General features: G+C 43.3%; 2 protein-coding genes across 12 annotated transcripts in view; one reads left to right on the plus strand and one right to left on the minus strand.

Moving 5' to 3' along the window:
• Positions 1-4,442, minus strand: part of DEPDC5 (DEP domain containing 5, GATOR1 subcomplex subunit) — a 171,723-nt gene extending 167,281 nt beyond the window's left edge. For all 11 annotated transcript variants that reach the window (XR_013223698.1, XM_077294210.1, XM_077294177.1 and 8 more), the window contains exons 1-6: positions 4,313-4,442; positions 4,124-4,194; positions 3,011-3,098; positions 1,824-1,870; positions 1,655-1,740; positions 1,203-1,286 (exon numbers count right to left, since the gene is read on the minus strand). Coding sequence is in view for 10 of the 11 variants with exons in the window: in XM_077294210.1 (XP_077150325.1) it covers positions 1,203-1,286; positions 1,655-1,740; positions 1,824-1,870; positions 3,011-3,098; positions 4,124-4,181 (363 nt within the window). In the remaining variant the exon portion in view is untranslated. The remainder of the gene's footprint in view (positions 1-1,202; positions 1,287-1,654; positions 1,741-1,823; positions 1,871-3,010; positions 3,099-4,123; positions 4,195-4,312) is intronic.
• The window catches only part of PRR14L (proline rich 14 like), a 61,152-nt gene continuing 46,478 nt past the window's right edge, over positions 4,309-18,982 (plus strand). Inside the window, exons 1-6 of the mRNA XM_077294111.1 lie at positions 4,309-4,426; positions 7,737-8,144; positions 8,828-8,912; positions 10,950-14,886; positions 15,221-15,280; positions 15,374-15,866. Of these exons, the coding sequence (XP_077150226.1) occupies positions 7,785-8,144; positions 8,828-8,912; positions 10,950-14,886; positions 15,221-15,280; positions 15,374-15,866 (4,935 nt within the window). The 5' untranslated portion in view covers positions 4,309-4,426; positions 7,737-7,784. The remainder of the gene's footprint in view (positions 4,427-7,736; positions 8,145-8,827; positions 8,913-10,949; positions 14,887-15,220; positions 15,281-15,373; positions 15,867-18,982) is intronic.

The raw sequence follows: 18,982 nt of genomic DNA on the forward strand, positions 1-18,982 counted from the left end.
TAAAGTATCATAAGAAATTATATCACCCAGGGAGCCACTTACAGATATGTAAAGACTAGTGAGGAGCGAGTATACTCGTTACTCGAGATTTCCCAAGCATGCTCTGGTGATCTCCGAGTATTTTGATGTGCTCGGAGATTTAGGTTGTGTCACCGTAGCTGCATGATTTGCAGCTGCTAGACAGTCTAAATACATGCAGGGATTGCCTGTTTGTTAGAGGATCCCCACATGCATTCAGACTGTCTAGCAGCCACAAATCATGCAGCTACGGCGACACAAGCTAAATCTCCGAGCACATCAAAATACTCGGAGATCACCAGAGCATGCTTGGAAAATCTTGAGTAACGAGTATACTCGCTCATCACTAGTAAAGACACGAATAATGTAGGTACACTAGAAACATACTGAGTAAGCACAGAAGGATGCTACAAGGAATGAGTCGAAATAGAAGGTACATTAAAAAATAATGTGCACCACTGATTTATTCAATCGAAGGGTCATATTGTTAGATTGTATTATGAGAGAGGTGCATTATGTCTGCCTTTCCTTTAGAGCAGGGATCCCCAACCTGTAGCTTGGAAGCCACATGTGGCTCGCCATCCCATGAATTGTGGCTCGCGGCTGTCTGTCAGCGTGGTGCATTAGCTCCAGTTCTAGCAAACATATGAAGAGCAAATCTGAAAATGGTGAATTTTGTGAGCAGCCCTGCACAGAAGAGCAGATGTTGATGCACACATAAGGGTCTCAGGTGTTTTGAGATGATTTAATTATGGTACGCTGGAGACAGGATGACACCACCTGTCAGAGGAGGTGTTTGAAGCTGGATGTGACAGTGTCTTGGGAGTGCTTTGTAGGAGAAAACTGAATGGGGGGTATTGTAGGAACCCCTGGATCTTTGTATACTGCTTTGGGGTGATTGATTTTTGTGGAAAAGCTTTGGTTACCATTATTCCTGTGATGGGGGCTTTGGTTGCCACTATTGTGAGGGGGGCGTGAGCTGAATGTGGCTTGCGACCCTCTCTCAGAGCTGAATGTGGCTCTCAAGGTCAGAAACGTTGGGGACCTCTGCTTTAGAGGGACACAAAAAGCAGCACTGCAGGCAATAGCTGGGCATGTAATTTCTATACAAACTGTTAACCACCCTCACACAAACACGAGTTTCATTATTTTCACAATCTGCTTATTTCACTCGCACAACTTACTAAACTCTTTTTCAGCCTCCACATGTCTCCACGGCCTATGTATTGATCCTTAAAAGTCAGCTCCACCAAGTCAAGTGTCACTTCCTAAGGCGACAGCAATGTTAAAAGAAAAAAAAGCATTATAGAGGACGAAAAGAAACACATTATATGCCAATATGACAACCCTATTAATTCACTGACAATACCATTCCCTATAAGTTTATCAAGTGAAGACAACTTGTGATGCGCTATGGGTACAAATATGGGAAGAGGGACATTACATGTAAAGCTGTGTAGTAAACGTCCAATTAACTACAAACACTTGTCAGTGGGTACTTTCACCAAAAGGGTGATAGATTGAAGTCTATTACTAGGACAGAATTGTAAAAGCCATGCTCAACATCTGACAAAGAAACGTTTTACTTTTAAGAATGTCCCTGGGGCACGTCCTCCGCATTCTAGCACAAATGTACCTTTGGGTCAACCACATTGACATGGACATCTTGATAAGCCCTTAACCGAAACACTTGAGCCACAGTCTGATCAACGCTGACAGTTTCTGTGGAGAAAACAAAAGGTCACTAATATATCCAAAAAAAAACGAGCGAGTAAGTAATCAAGACCGATAAAAGCAAAGTTTACCTTTCTGCAAATCTTCTTTAAGTGATTTTACCTGCAGTAGAAGAGGACTGAAGACACAAAGAAACAATGGAGAGCTTAGCAAACAAAGAAAAGCATAAAGGTACCATCACACTAAGCGACGCTGCAGCGATACAGACAACGATGCCGATCGCTGCAGCGTCGCTGTTTAGTCGTTGTGTGGTCGCTGGAGAGCTGTCACACAGACGGCTCTCCAGCGACCAACGATGCCGAAGTCCCCTGGTAACCAGGGTAAACATCGGGTTACTAAGCGCAGGGCCGCGCTTAGTAACCCAATGTTTACCCTGGTTACCATTGTAAAAGTAAAAAAAAAAAAAACACATACTCACATTCTGGTGCCCGGCGTCCGCTTCCCTGCACTCCTCCTGCATCCTGTGTCAGCGCCGAACATCTCCAGCATCTCCCACAGAGCAGAGCGGTGACGTCACCGCTCTGCTTTACGGCCGGCACTTACACAGGATGCAGGAGGAGTGCAGGGAAGCGGACGCCGGGCACCGGAATGTGAGTATGTAGTTTTTTTTTTTACATTTACAATGGTAACCAGGGTAAACATCGGGTTACTAAGCGCGGCCCTGCGCTTAGTAACCCGATGTTTACCCTGGTTACCAGTGAAGACATCGCTGGATCGGTGTCACACACACCGATCCAGCGATGTCAGCGGGAGATCCAGCGACGAAATAAAGTTCTGGACTTTCAGCAACGACCAGCGATCTCACAGCGGGATCCTGATGGCTGCTGCGTGTCAAACACAACGATATCGCTATCCAGGACGCTGCAACGTCACGGATCGCTAGCGATATCTTTGTAAAGTCACTTAGTGTGAAGGTACCTTAAGTCTAGCCAACTCATCAACCAAAAGTAAAATGTGTAACATGGCATAGTTTACAAAGTGTGACTTTTCGTACAACGCTGCCGATTGTCACCCACTACACAGGCGAAGGACACAGAATACCACAGTCCGGATCTCTACTTTCTGTAACCTTATAATGGTAAACTGCTTTTTGATGGATAGAGAGAAGTCAATTATAGCGTTCATAAAATGTGTTTTGGACGAACCCCAGCTACAATTTATTCCACCAATGGACAGCTTCAGGAATACCACACTCCACATGTATTTTGCTAAGGTTGCTGATCTGCCATGAATATCACATTTCCATCTATCTTCTTACCTGTACTCATCATTGGGATGGGCAATCTCTACAATATCTCCCGGCTTGATAAGTGGGAAAACCTTAGGATTTATTACCAGTTCATCATCTGCAAAATAAAACCGCTTTAGTCTGACTGATCGTATAAAAACTGTGCTCTAACAGCTTTGTTTTTATTTTCTACAGAATATGGCTGCAGGATATATCTGGAATCCAGGTTGTCCCAAACAGGGTGATATTACAGCAATGAACTTGCAGGACAACGGTGGAGATCGGATGTGTCCAACGCCATCCTGCTGGATTTTCAAAGCTATTCCTGCACATGGGGAAGTGATGGTGATAATCGGAGTGTGCTTGTGTGAGCAGGGGAACAATCCTCAGCTCATGGAAGGTAGACATTATATTAGAAATATCTAAAACTGAGAAAATAACTGACGAAGGTTTCTCAAGCTTCTATCAAACAGTAAAAATGGACAGCTCATATATGGCATCCGCGACTTTCTCAGCCCCACAGACTTGCATTGGCGCATCTAGCCTTAGGCTATGTGCACACGTAACAAAAGAGGTGCAGAATACGCATCTCCTGGCAGAATCCACAGCTGCGGATTTAAGTGCGGATTTTCTGCAGTTTTTCCCAATGCGGATTTCTATTATGGAGGGGTGCAGAAACGCTGCAGATCCGCACAAAAGTGACATGCACTTCTTCGAAATCCACAGCAATTCCACACTGATTTTTCTGCACAGCTTTTTTTTTCCCATAGACTAACATTATACTGTACATCACAGTGCGGATCTGCAGTGTTTCTGCGCGGAAAAATCCGCATCGTGTGCACATAGCCTTTGACTGGCGGTTTGGGCATGGTGCACCAGAGAGGGCGAGAACCGACTGAACGTTCATTCCTGGTGGTTGTCTGATGTATAGGGGGCTTCCAATGAGATCGATGGTGGCGGCATCTTATATGGGGACATCATCATTGCTGCTCGGCAGCACGTCCCCTCATGTATGTAAACATAGGACGTGCTGCCGACATGAACAAACTAGCTCCAAAGTGTGATCACATGAATGGCCACACATGGATCCCTCCTGCTGCCGCCAGCGCTCAGCCTCATGTACGGTCGTGTGCATGCTCTCACCGCTGCCCCCGAAGCCCTTCTTGTGGATAACCAGCTTGTACACTCTGTTGGTTCTCATGCTGGACTCCGACCTGCAGACAGGGAAAAGTGAGAGGTGACAGCCGTCACTCAGGGAGTCAGAGGTGACAGGGGGTGGGGGGCGGCAGGGGAATGTACACAGCCCCCGGCTAACTGTACACAGCACATCACCTGCCGGCGGCGGACACCGGAGTATATGCGGCGGAAGAAGCCCCGGGGAACACTTTAAAGCTCGCACGTGACGTGCCACCGGAAGTGACGTGCGGGAAGCTGACCGGAAGTGAGGTAATTAGTCGTTCGGGAGGAGATTCTGACGGAACCATGGAGCGGCTAAGAAAGTGAGAGCGAGTCGAGAGGCAGGATGGGAGGAGTGAGAGCCGGGTATGGAGCGCTCACACACCGGGGGAGGGATTGTTTACAGCCGGAGACGCAGGCAGGGCTACAAGTGACCGGCTGCGCTGTGTGTGGATGTCAGGAGCCCGGCGGCTGGGCACAACTCCTAGACTAGGCGCAAACTCCCCTCATCCAGCTGAGAGCGCCGTGCCAGCCATGTCCACGTTATCCTCAGTGTCTCGCTTGTCTGTGGCATCTCTCAGTCCTGAGGCCCCTGATTCAGTAGTGTAGAGATCCAGTCATAAAGATGTGTGTCAGCAATTGGCGTCAGGTCCATGAGATTTGTCCCCTTTGTTAGTTTAAGTGGGCCTCGTCCCGGTGGTGTCCGGCGTCCTGGGACCCCCTCCATTAGTGTCCGGGGACCCCACCTTCCTGATGGTGTCCGGCGTCCTGGGAGCCCCTCCATTAGTGTCCGGGGACCCCCACCTTCCCGATGGTGTCTAGCGTTCTGGGACCTCCACCTTCCCGATGGTGTCCGGCGTCCTGGGACCCCCTCCATTAGTGTCCGGGGACCCCCACCTTCCCGATGGTGTCTGGCGTACTGGGACCCCCACCTTCCCGATGGTGTCCGGCGTCCTGGGAACCCCTCCATTAGTGTCCGGGGACCCCCACCTTCCCGATGGTGTCTGGCGTCCTGGGACCCCCTCCATTAGTGTCCGGGGACCCCCACCTTCCTGATGGTGTCTGGCGTCCTGGGACCCCCTCCATTAGTGTCCAGGGACCCCACCTTCCTGATGGTGTCCGGCGTCCTGGGACCCCCTCCATTAGTGTCCCGGGACCCCCACCTTCCTGATGGTGTCCGGCGTCCTGGGACCCCCTCCATTAGTGTCCCGGGACCCCCACCTTCCTGATGGTGTCCGGCATCCTGGGACCCCCTCCGTTAGTGTCCGAGGACTCCCACCTTCTCGTTGGTGTCCTGGGACCCCCTCCATTAGTGTCCGGGGACCCCCACCTTCCCGGTAGTGTCCGGCGTCCTTGGACCCCCACCTTCCCGGTAGTGTTCGACGTCCTTGGACCCCCACCTTCCTGGTAGTGTCTGGCGTCCTGGGACCCCCTCCATTAGTGTCCGGGGACCCCCCCCCCCCCCACCTTCCCGATTGTGTCCAGCGTCCTGGGACCCCCTCCATTAGTGTCCGGGGGCCCCCCTTCCTCCCTCCCGGTAGTGTCCGGGGACCCCCACCTTCCTGGTAGTGTCAGGCGCCTGGGTAGGATTCATCTGTAAGATGGAGCATATGGCGGTACAGTACGGGCCCATGTAATTCTAGGGCTGGCATATTGTTCTGTATAACTCCGAGCCGTAGTCTTGAAGTCGTATAGCACTTAAGTAATAGAAACTCATGGATTCACACATACTAGTGTCTGCGGTGTCATGGAGCAATGTGCAGACCAGTACGGCTCATCCCTGAAGGATTGGACAAGTGTAGGAGGCCATTACTGCTCTAATACATTTCCTCATTATGCCCCATGTATTCCTGTTGGGATTGAGAATCCATGAGTTTTCATGGCATTCAGTGTACAGACTTGATTAATTCTGGAGAGTCATTTGATCCAGCTTTCTATAACTGCACATAGTACACATAGTGCATTGCGTCTCAGTGTTGGAGATTCTGAGAATCACTAAGATATTGTCATTAAAGGGACTGTTTACTGCTTTTGGATCATCAACTATGTATCCTAACAGGCCCATGCTTGTGTTTTTGTAACATGATCATTAAAGGGACTCTGTCAGCACAGAATAACTGTTCAAATTAAGTACAGGTCGCTCGATGCTTCATGATGAAGGCCAATCATTTCTATACACTTTCCCACCTACTTGCCTTGTTTTCTCTTTTATCAATTAATAATCTTCCCATTACAGCTTTTCTTTAAATGGATTGTCTGGGATTAAAGAGAAAAAAATATCAACAAGAAAGTTACCAAAGCCAGGGTTGCATGTCCTGGCTAAATTAAAGTGTAACTTTTATTTTAATTTGTATTTCAGAAATCAATAGTGCACATGAAAATAAGCAACTTTGTAATATATCTTATCAGAGAAATTTGCTTCTTTCTCAGCCAATATTGATCAGTCATTATCAAAATTCAATTTTCACTTCTGAGGTAATATCTGTATTCAGTGAAGACAGATTTTCCCATTAGCCTACGTTCACATTTGCGGTCAGCCCCTATATTTAACATGGGGGCGCATGGACATGCGTTGTGCTGCGTTTTGCGCCGCATGGCCGCAAGCGTTGGACGCAAGAAACGCATCAAGTTGCATTTTTTTTGCGTCCAACTTTCGGCCAAAAAGGACGCATGCGGCGCAAAACGCAGCGTTTTAGCGTGCGTTTTGCCGCGTTTTTGTTTGCGTTGTGCGCTGCGGCGCACAACGCAAATGTGAACGTAGCCTACTGAGACAGGAGATGACAGCGGCTACTGATAAATTTCTATGTAGCTGTAAGGGGAAGGAGCTCTGTCTCTACTTCTCCCTCCTTACAACTACATAGAATTGTATCCGTAGAATTATTTGCGAGTACTTACCGTATTTTCCGGCGTATAAGATGACTTTTTAACCCCTGAAAATCTTCTCAAAAGTCGATGGTTGTCTTATACGCCGGGTACGGCATGTGCAGGGAGCGTTCCCGGATGGTTCCAAGGGTCTAGAGGAGAGGAGACCCTTCCTCAGGCCCTGGGAGCCATATTCATGTAAAAAAAAGAATAAAAATAAAAAATATGGATATACTTACCTTCCGATGGCCCCCGGAGTTCTCCCGAGTGACCGCGACGTCACAAAGGTCCTTCGCGGCACGCAATGCATCCCTGGGAACGGAAGCCGCCGCATGCACCACTGACGGCCGGGAGAACTCCAGGTGCCGTCGGAAGGTAAGTATATCCATATTTTTTATTCTTTTTTTTTTTACATGAATATGGATCCCAGGGCCTGAAGGAGAGTCTCCTCTCCTCCAGACCCTGGGAACCATCTGGGAACGCTCCCTGCACATGTTGTATAAGACGACACCCGGTGTATAAGATGACCCCCGAAAAGTTGGGGGTTGTCTTATACGCCCATTCGTCTTATACGCCGAAAAATACGGTACATTCTACAAGTAGGATCTTAAAAAAAAATAAACATAAATAGATTCCTCTTGGTTTTCTATTTACTTTTTCTACCTATGTGGATGCAAATAAAGGTTTGTTCTTTAATTTTTATTCCTTTTATTTCCAGGAACCTGCAGGCAGATTGGCAAACTGCCTTTCGACCTCACATCTCATAATGTTGGAACTTGATGTTTTGGAGCAGAGACCACTTATTAATTCTCTTGAATCTTCTGCGAGTAGGACCATCACACACAGGTGGCCTGCACTACATGTTCCCTTCATCCATGAGCTCAAAATTGGTTCAGATCCAGGTAGCCTGGATCAGTTAACACTGCAAGTTAATGTGCAAGAAACACTAGCAGAAATCGGTGAGGACGCAAAGTTTATTCCAGAGCCAGATCTTTTCTCTATTGCTAGCTTAAATGACACCGGGAAACATCTTGGTGTAAATTCTGCTGTAATGTTGGATGCTGTGGAGAAAGTAACCCCAGTAGAGATCTGCGATTCTGCACAGAACATGATGCTCCAAGAATCAGTAAGTAGTAATACATCTTAATCTTGATCTAACATTCTTTATTTTGTAATGAGGTGCCTGTTGCAAATACATATATCTTTTAAAGTGTACCTCCAGTTATACAGGAAAAAGTAGTGGAGTGTGCAAAATCTTGTTGTTGGTTTTTGTCAATTGTTTGTTTTGCTAATTCTGCTTCTAAGTAGTATCACCCATTGGCTGTCTTGCTGATAAGTCAGGACTAGAAAACAGAGTCCTGTTTCGTCTATTAAGCTCCTGTGTTAAGTACGGCAGCCAGCGTTGTAGGATCACGTCACCTTCTACAGTGCTGACTGCCATTTTAGATAAGGGTATCTAGGAGACCTAACCGCACCACAGCAGTCCTTGCTGCTGTTTGGAAACCGTTTAGGCAATGCAAGTGATTTAGTAATTTTGCAAACTCTGTTCTTCTGTAAATTTATCTTTATAAGGCTGCCGTCACACTAGCAGTATTTGGTCAGTATTTTACATCAGTATTTGTAAGCCAAAACCAGGAGTGGGACAAATAGAGGAAAAGTATAACAGAAACATATGCACCACTTCTGTATTTATCACCCACTCCTGGTTTTGGCTTACAAATACTGATGTAAAATACTGACCAAATACTGCTAGTGTTACGGCAGCCTAATTTGATTGCTTCAGTAAAATTGTTGCTTACTTGTTTTTAGGCCGAGTCTACAGATTTACCGATCAGAGAGGATTTCCTGCAGATCTCAATTGCACATGACGTGACAAATCAGTTCCACGTGAAAGGTAGTGTTCCTTGTATTTCAATTGAATAGATTAGTCATGGATGTCTTTAAAAGTGGGATTGTGTTGTTAATGTGATGCAATAAATAGGAGCATCTGATTCTAACAAAAACTTACAGCAGGCAGTGCTTGGTACTGGATTTTTGATATGCTACACTCATTCTTTGTGAGAAGACTAGTGATGAGCGAGTATACTCGTTGCTCGGGTGGTCTCTGAGTATTTGTTAGTGCTCAGAGATTTAGTTTTTGCCAACTCAGACGCATGATTTACAGCTGCTGGACAGCTTGAATGTATGTGGGGATTCCCTAGCAACCAGGCAACCCCCACATGTACTTAGGCTAGCTAGCAGCCGTAAATCATGCAGCTGTGTGACAAAAAATAAATCTCTGAGCACTAACAAATACTCGGAATCCACCCGAGCAACGAGTATACTCGCTCATCACTAGAGAAGACCTGTTGGTCAATAGCAGTCTCAGCCATCCATGGTGAGAGCGTATGACTTATTCACATGTGTAGACCCTTAATGGTTTACCTTTTTTAGACTTTGATTAGTTTCTTATTACCGTTCCATTCACCCTGAAAATGTGACAACTCTTTAATGGACAGATTTGCTGTCACTCAAAGCTGCGTAGATCACCAAACATTTGTTCACACTGAATTGTTTATCTATTAGGTTTTGTGATAACGGCAAGGATAATTCTACTGTAATATTCCTGTCATCAAAAGGTACCAGGATTGTATATAAAAAAGGTCCTCATTGCAAGTTTGTGAGATCTGTTGGTGGTTTTTCAAAAATGTATTGAACAGCGCAGTCTTCATAAACACACAAACCTACTCTGTACTGTTTAATGTTCAACCCCTTAAGGAAATAGACTCACCGCTAACCGTTACAACCTGAATGCCACACACTTTGTCAGTAAGCGCCCCTGTACCGTTATATGCTTGAGCCTTAAAACCCCACAGGTAAACACTTATAGGTGTGGTAAGATGGGAAACTGACCACACCTGCCGTAATAACCCATTAGATACAATTACTGGGGTTGTGGACTCAATGGGATGACACAGATAGAGACGCCTCCCTCTGTCTAACCACTTAAGTCAAGCATTGATGTTAAGTGGTCAGTTTTGGAGACAACTCGCTTATTGCAAGGACATTTCTTTTGTGCTGTCACACTATTGCATCAGTTCACAGGAATGACTCCATTACCACAAAGTAATGGTATGTCATTGGCCAGGAAGGGGTTAATTCAGTTGTCATACTCTATATTAACTTTAGCTATTTGTTTTTCCAGCAATTTTTTTTATTTACATCTTGTTTAATTGCATATGTATATACTGTACCAATGCCAGGTAGACATATTTCACTTCCGCTTTTTATATAGTAGGACTGAGATATAGATTCCAATTTTAGAACCAAGCAATACAGTGCACTAATATGAAGAAATTCTGCACATTCATGATGCTGATGTTGAAATAATGCATTTGTTTAGATCCATTCTATGTGGTACACTGAAGGGGTCATTTAAAAATATTAAATAGTATATGAAGGAGAGGGGCCAATAATGTGAATTACATATGGATTGTTTGGATAATATTTTTTCATTATATGCAGTGGAGTTTCTTTCCAAATGGAAATATTGCAGGGGTGCAGGCTTCACAGAATGCATTTTGACTTCCCGCAGCATGCCATGGCACCAGAAGAATGTGTTTTTATTCTGCGTAAAATTAGGTGCATGTACTTTCCTGCATGGCAGATATATAATTTTTTTTTTACTATCAGATAAACTACTATTCCTTTAATGTGCAAGGATAGTGTAGAAAGTGGTAATTTTGCTACTTATGTAAGTCTAGACTGTATTGCTTTTCGATCCTGTAACCAAATGTGGCATCATGCCACACACCAAAGAAAGTAGCAAGTGTTGTAAGAATATGATAGGAGGATATGTTTAACACATTGGGGAAAAGTAGGATAAGATGTTGTGAATGCTTGTCTTATTCTATATACTTTAAGCTCTTTTCCTTTTTTTTTTTTTTTGCAGATGATCATGCTTTGAGTGATCCTATATCCAAGATGACTGATAAAGCTGCAGGTATGGAAGTTATGGGCACTGGGTCAGTTTTACAGAGTGAGAGAGTGGTTAATCTGCCAAGTGAACCTAATAAAGATGAGTCTTCAAGCCTGGAGATATCTCATTCTGTGGAAATTTTAACCCAAACTGTCAGTTTAGCATCCATAAAAACCCAGGCATCAGTAGATGATTCTCCTGAAGGATTTCTTCATGATAATTGTACTGTGTTAAAGTCACTGAGTCACCAATGCCCAGCTTGTAGCACAAGACAAGGAGATTCTGTAAAGTGCCTTGAAGCTGAACACTTGACATCAACCCACAGAACTTTTGACTTTGGTTATTCTCCGAAAGTCCCTCCACATTTTCATGGAACGTCTATTTGCAAAGAGGCAGAACTTAACTGCATAAATGAAGTTCATTCAACAACTTCCCTAATGGAAAGGCTGGAACCAAATACAACTGATATAAATGTGCCAAGCAATTTGGATATGGCAATGTGTCTGGAGTCTGTTCAGCAAGAAATTGAGATCACCTCTTCAGAAGAGATTCAAAATAATGACATTTCAGTCACATATCTTTCTGGAACCAGTTCTTCAGAAACTGTTAGCACAAGGCTTGACGACATACAGTCTGACTCCTCAAAGGTTGGACCACAGGATGATAAATCTATGGTGGAAAATGAGAGCACATTTCTAGAGGACATAGAAGAGTTTCAGGATTGCAAACCAAATCTTCAACCTTGTTTTCAAAATTTGACTGGTGCCAAAGATTGGGACACTGAAGTATATTCTTTTTCCTGTAGCCTGATTGATTGTAACTCACCTCTAAGTAATGACGCGCCCGCTTGTCATAAGAATTCATCATGGTCTTTCAATGAATTGACACATTCTGATGTAAGTCCACGCAAGGTATTGTGTTCAGCTCCACTGACAAGTATATGTGCAGAGCATTTATATGCAAAATCTTCAATCAGCTTTTCTGTAGTTGATGGCAGTGAAACAGAAGTCAATCCATGCACTATCCCACAGACTATGAAGTTACATCTATCAGATAGACCTGGGAAACTTTCTGGCACACAGTCGGAGGGGCTTTGTGACACGGTACCAGCTGCAATACATGACTCAATATCACCCCTTCTAATTGTTAAAGATTTTCAGTGTTTGGACAGAGAAGACTCAAGTTGTGTTTTAAGCGATTCCAGAGCAGTCGGTGATAATGCCATTAATTGTGATAAGACTGTAATGTCTCACGATCAATCAAATGTGGTAGTAACAATAAAAGAACTTGTCTTCCCCTCCGATTACTTGAAAGTGCCTTGTCAGACAGTAGGGCACTGTAGGACACCATCGTATGCTCTGGTACCTTATACAGATGTGTGGAATTCTCTCTCTTTAAAGCCTGAAGTAAATTCAATGTCCCCAATGGAGCCCCAAAATGCTAACCCCCACAAAGATGTGGAAGAAAAAGAAAATTATTTTAAAGTCTGTATTACAGAAGATTGCCTGTTAGAAGAACCACCTAACGTTTCTATGAGAGATGACTGTATATTAAAAGCATTCAAGAGACCACATGAAGTAGTATCTCTGAACCAGTATAGTGGTAAACAAGAAGATGAGCCCGTTCTAGATTATTTAAGCAAAGTTAATACGTTTTTGGCAAAACAACATAAGTGTAACGTCTCTGCTGATTCCTTTCCTTGCCAGGCTGAACATCACAGTGTTAAAGTGCATGACGACAAAATATCAAACGTGTCCCTCACCAGCAACCAGTCAGAAGACCTTTGTCATTTTAATTCTGTTGCTTTATGTGAGTCTTCTGTATCTGTAGATATGCATAACGATTCTGTATTAGTTCAGCTATTTGATGGTAAACATGCAGGTGAAAAACAAACAAATAAGTGCTTCCTACAAGAAAAACCTAAGCCCCATATGTCTTTATCCAGTAGGCATCTTGGTGACTGTTCTTTTTTATTACCAACTTGTTTACCAGCCTCTACTGTATCCCCAACTGGGTGCAAGAATAAGGAGAGGAGCCAAAGTGAAGTTTTTTCAGATCAAATACAGCTGAATGTCAGTGACCATGCTAGTTCATCAGTACAAATTCTGGATGATCTAAGTAAATTAAACTTATTAAAGCAAGATACAGAACTTTGGCCAAGACACAGCACTGCACTTGAAGAACCATTTAAATCTTCAGATTCTCTACACTGTATGAAGATTTTGGCAGCAGATGATAATGTTCCAACACAAAGTGTGCAGCCAGCTGTTTTAAATAAAAATCAAAACCCGTTAATGCTGCACATGAAGACATTTTTGTCACCCAAGAGAAAGCCCTTGCCAGTGAAAGCAGTTAGTGCAATTAAAACTAAAGCCACACAAGTAAAGTTCCAAAGAAATCTATTCAATGCAAAAATTAAGATTCGGGACAAGTCAATAAATGATTGTCTAGAGCTTTCTTCCAGCAATTTGCAATCTGCGGTTTGTCATATTGGGATGTTTAGTACAACTGAAATTAGAAGGAAATATAATTTGAGACCTGCACCTCAGAGCCTTAACTACTCTACACCACAGCAAGTAAAAAGACCAAAGATTTTGAACAGTAAGGATGTTGGCCTTGCCAGTTCTGGCTTGCTGAACTATGTTGAAAAGTTTTCTCAAAAATCAGAAACCCCCCACCTATCAGAACCTGGACAAGCATGTAAAAGAAAAGAACCACTAAGGGCCATCAGAAGTGGCGCTTGCTTGGGCACCAACATCCGTATGAAAAGTCAGCCAAACAGAAAATGTAAAAGTTTTTCAGCCCAAAAAAACTTGCCACTAAACATCATCGGTCAGACCTGCAAAAGTTCTTCAGTTTTGAAAATCGACAACCCTGAAAATGCTAATTTTGAGTATAAATCCCTGCCAACAAAGCATCTACATCTCAGTCAGACTTCTAAGCCTTTTTTCTCCAAAATGACTAGTGGAAACACTGTTTCCAAAAGACCTCCACCTTTCCAGAAATGCTCACAAGATCATATGCTATTAAACAAATTGTCCAAAATTGCTAATAAACTTTTTGCTCCATCCAAATTAAAAGGTGTCTCCAGCAACTTGAAGGTTGTTCCCTATAGTGGTGTGAAGATTCAGGCAAGGAAACTGCTAAATGTTTTTTCATGTGTCAGTATGAAAATGAACTCCCAGCCAGGGCAACTTTGGCAAGAAAATGTGTGCCTTACATCAAATAGAGACCACCTTGTTTCTCAGTCTATGAATATTTACTCTAAAACTTGCTTTAGCCATCTAGGTGATATGTTTTCTTTTAACAGTTGTGATAATTTAACATTCCCTCTCTCTTTCCATATAAAGATGGATCCTAGCTGCTTGTCAGACTTCCTAACATTTAATCCCCCAGACTTTATTTTAGGAAGTCCTCAGTCTTCTACTCAGTCATCAGAGCTTTCAGAATGGACACTATCGCTTTTCCTATCTTCTCATGTGCCAGAAGACAGTGACAGCGTTCACCTCCTCACACAGTGGAACCCACAGTTTAGGTCTTTAGAACTGAGTTCAGAATCCAACCATCCAAGGAGATCTGTCACAAAGTCTGGATGTTCCATGCTTGGCCTTCACACAGTACTTGCACTTTCATCCCCTGGATGTTACAGGTTGTGGACTAGGAGAAGGAATCTGGGAAGTCGAATTCCCACCGTCCAAAAACATTCTGTGACACAATTTGCACATGGACTTAAGGGGTCACTGCCACAGTTTTCAAGAAAGAAAGATCAGTTTTCCTCATTCGCATTTTCTGTGGGTCGTGTTCTTTCTACTTGGAGTCGACATGGCCTTTCTGCTTTCTCTTCTGATTGTGCCAACAATCATCCAAACTGCAATGTTTGGCTGCCAAGCCAGAGCAGCAACGTCAACAGGTAATCACCTATGTTTTTTTGTTGTTTGTTTTGGGTAGCTATGAGCTTAGACTGGATCTTAGTTTGATATATACTGTAGTTGTTCTTTCATTATGTCACTTACATTGAGAAAAGCTTCTACTCAATGCAAAATATTTCTATTTTAGGATTTGTAAATTTTCTTAAGAAAAGGTTGAGCTTCACATTTGCTGGGTTTTTACAATTGGTAGCAGAACTTTTACCATGAAGGATACACAGTGACATTTTAGCATAGTGTCAATAAACTAAATTCCCCTTACTAATCTTGTTTTCCATTTTTATTGATTTTGTGTTTTGTTGTTTGTCTTTTTTAAAGTGTGTGTAGAAGTCCAACTCCATTGATTCCAAACAGTATTCCTCAACTGAATACATACAGGTAGGTCAAAATGTCTTTTATGACTTGACACTATTTATTCATCATAAAAATGTGTGTTGATTTTGTTTTTTGGTTTTTTTTTTACTTTTTAAGCCTACCTTTTCAGAACCTTAATCTTACTTTTAAACCCAGAAATATTCATCAAGATCTGGCACTTCCGGTTTCATTGTTCACTCCGCAAACAAATGATCCAATACCTCCGTGTAGGTTGTCCAAGTACAAGAATGATGTAGAATTATCAAGCTATTCCTTCAAGCTGGAAGATGGCCCTAAGCATTACTTTGTTTCTACTGTGAAAAAGGATAACTTCAATCTGCCTCTTGATCCCTTTGTTCAGCAGAAGAATAATCTAGAACATCCACTTGCTTTCTCATGTTTGAAGCCTATAGTTAACACCTCTTTGCAAGAAGATGAAATCCCTACAGTTTGCTTATCCTCTCGGTGGGATGTGACTGTTCAGGAAGTTGCTGTTGTAGATCTTCCTTGCTGTGAGACACTACCTAAAAGCCAGGGATGTCCTTTTGAACAAAGAGAGAATATATTCATTCCCTGCACACAAAGTCAAAACAAGAACCAGGCCAACGAGGTAAGGAGCTAAAATAAGACCTCTTGTAGAGCATCTGTCACCAAAATGTAATCTCGCCAATTACTAGAAAATTGTGTATTAAGTACACTGTGAGTGGATTTCTTCCAGTAATGTAAAGGGGTTGTCTGGTCCAAATGGTTAAGTCTGCAGTCCCTTACTGCAGACTTATGAATCCCACCAGCGCACGCACTGTGCGCTGCGGGGATTTGTTGGTTTCTGAGCCGGGACTGGAAGATTTGTATGAGTTATACATATTCCTGGCCAGTGGGCACAGCCTCTCTTCCATACGGTTGTATAGAGTGAGGCTGCGCCCACTAGACCGCTTATGCCTGGGGGTATGTATACAGCGTCGGACTGGGGTGTCTGGGGCCCACCAGAGGAATGGACTCTAGGGGCCCACCCTACAGCTATATGCAAATATCTGTCATTATAGTGGAGCATCGGCTGTAAAACACCGGCGGCTGCTGCACATCTACCGTGTGCCCCAATAACTGGGATGTATAATTACGGTAGTTTACATTAATGTGGTTCTTGGTAAAACAAGTTATCACTGATCCATGGGCTCCACAGGATAGGTGATCGCTTAGATCCGACCATTAGAAACTGGGGAAGTTTTATCCCTGACAGGACACTTTTATCACTATTTTAAAATGCAGCGGCAGGTGGGATTTCTGACCGCAGCTCCATTCATTCTCTATGGGGCTTCCAGAAAAAAACAAGTGCAGCCACTGAGGGAATGAATGGATCAGTGATCTAGTCGGACATGCCACTCCAGTCTAATGGGGATAAAAAGTTCCACATTTTGCTGAGTGGGTCCAAGCAGTCAGACCCCCACCAATCAATATGTTATCACTTATCCTGTGGAGAGGTGATTACTTTTTTCCACAGGAAACCCCTGTAAGTGCATCTCCGCCGCTGTGTACAAAGCATTAAAACTCTAATGGAAATAAAGAATCTTCTCCTAATTAATATCAGAGAGAACAAATGACTGCCATACACAACACAATCCACTATACCAAGACCAATAATACCACATACAGGAAGAAATACCACCACACCATGACCAGACCACATAGTGACCGAATAATACTACATACAAGGGACAAATACCACCGCACCGTGTCAACACCACATATTACCACCACTTGGTGACCAAATAGCACATACAAGGGACAAATACCACAACACCATTTCCAGACCACATATTACCACCACATAGTGACTGAATACTACAATACTGATCAGAAATAAAAAAAACAAAAAAAAAACACAATACTATCACCATAAGGCTGCTGTCACACTAGCAGTATTTGGTCAGTATTTTACATCAGTATTTGTAAGCCAAAACCAGGAGTGGAACAATTTGAGGAAAAGTATAATAGGAACATGTGCACCACTTCTGCATTTATCACCCACTCCTGGTTTTGGCTTACAAATACTGGTTTCCACATATAGTGGGATCTATGCAATAAAGCGATCTCCACTATGGTACTAATATAAAATAAATTTTATTGAACATAATGTTAAAAACACAAATAGGATAAAATTACTACATGTAAGAAAGGTACACAATCCAATAAAAGGGACTATACTGCCATGGGAGATTGCAAGATGGCTCAGGCTGAATGCAGTATATATACAATGAGAAATACCTATGCTATGATATGAGAGTCCATGGATGGAAAGCTGCCTCTATCAACGATACCTAGCTTAATAATATGGTGTCCTAAATCAGACCCCACAAAAATACATGGCATATGCTAGAGGTAGTAAAAGGATATTACCTTACTGTTCGCCTGCTGCAATGACCCCGGCGTCCCTCTAGCATATGCCATGTATTTTTGAGGGGTCTGATTTAGGACACCATATTATTAAGCTAGGTATCGTTGATAGAGGCAGCTTTCTATCCATGGACTCTCATATCATAGCATAGGTATTTCTCATTGTATATATACTGCATTCAGCCTGAGCCATCTTGCAATCTCCCATGGCAGTATAGTCCCTTTTATTGGATTGTGTAGCTTTCTTACATGTAGTAATTTTATCCTATTTGTGTTTTTAACATTATGTTCAATAAAATTTATTTTATATTAGTACCATAGTGGAGATCGCTTTATTGCATAGATCCCACTATATGTGGAAGTTTTGCTGGGTGGTACATATACCCTTCGTTTTGAAGGGATTTGTCTTTGTAAAAACATAGAGCAATTACGTGTGATTACAAATACTGATGTAAAATACGGACCAAATACTGAATGTGTGACGGCAGCCTAAGTGACATTATACACAGGAGATCTGTACTTAGTATGCAGTGTCTGTGTAGAGGTAATACAGAGATCACTGGTGGTATTATACACAGGAGCTCTGTATATAATGTATAGGTAATACAGTGATCACTGGTGACATTATACACAGGAGCTCTGTATATAGTATACAGTGTATAGTGTCAGTGTATAGGTAACACTGACTCACCAGTGACGTCTCTAGGTGAAGTCCTTCATCTTTCATCCAGCACAGACCGCCATCATTTCTTCCAGCCAGGACTCATTTCTGCAGGAAATAACACAGTTATCTCGAGCTCCACTTGCAGAACACATTACTTAATTTTTCACAACTTCTACATTACACCACATGAAGAAAAAAAGGCGACATAGTGTCACTCTACAAAGTAACAGGACCGCCCCCCCAATTAAAACAGTATACTCAAAAAATAAAATAAATACATCACTGCAGTAATAATATCCCTTAATTAGCCCCTATGGTAATAATATTCCCCGCCCTGGCCCCGTTTATCTCATTCCTGGCTCCAGCCATATGTTCTCGCATCCTGCCCTCATGAGTATCCATTCTACCCCATATGATCTCCCCATCCTGCCCCATCTGTCTCCATCGTATCCATCCTGCCCCATGATCCAATCCTGCCCCATGTCTTTCATTCTGCCCCGTGTCTCCAGTCATGCCCTGTATCTACATTCTGCCCACACCTCCAGTCCTGCCCCCAGTGTGTCCAGCAATCTACCCCAGTGTGTCCAGCATATTACCCCCAGTGTGTCCAGCAACCTGCCCCAGTATGTCCAGCATATTGCCCCAGTGTCCAGCAATCTGCCCCAGTGTGT

The sequence above is a fragment of the Ranitomeya variabilis genome, chromosome 1, assembly GCF_051348905.1.
Source record: "Ranitomeya variabilis isolate aRanVar5 chromosome 1, aRanVar5.hap1, whole genome shotgun sequence".
NCBI lineage: Eukaryota > Metazoa > Chordata > Amphibia > Anura > Dendrobatidae > Ranitomeya > Ranitomeya variabilis.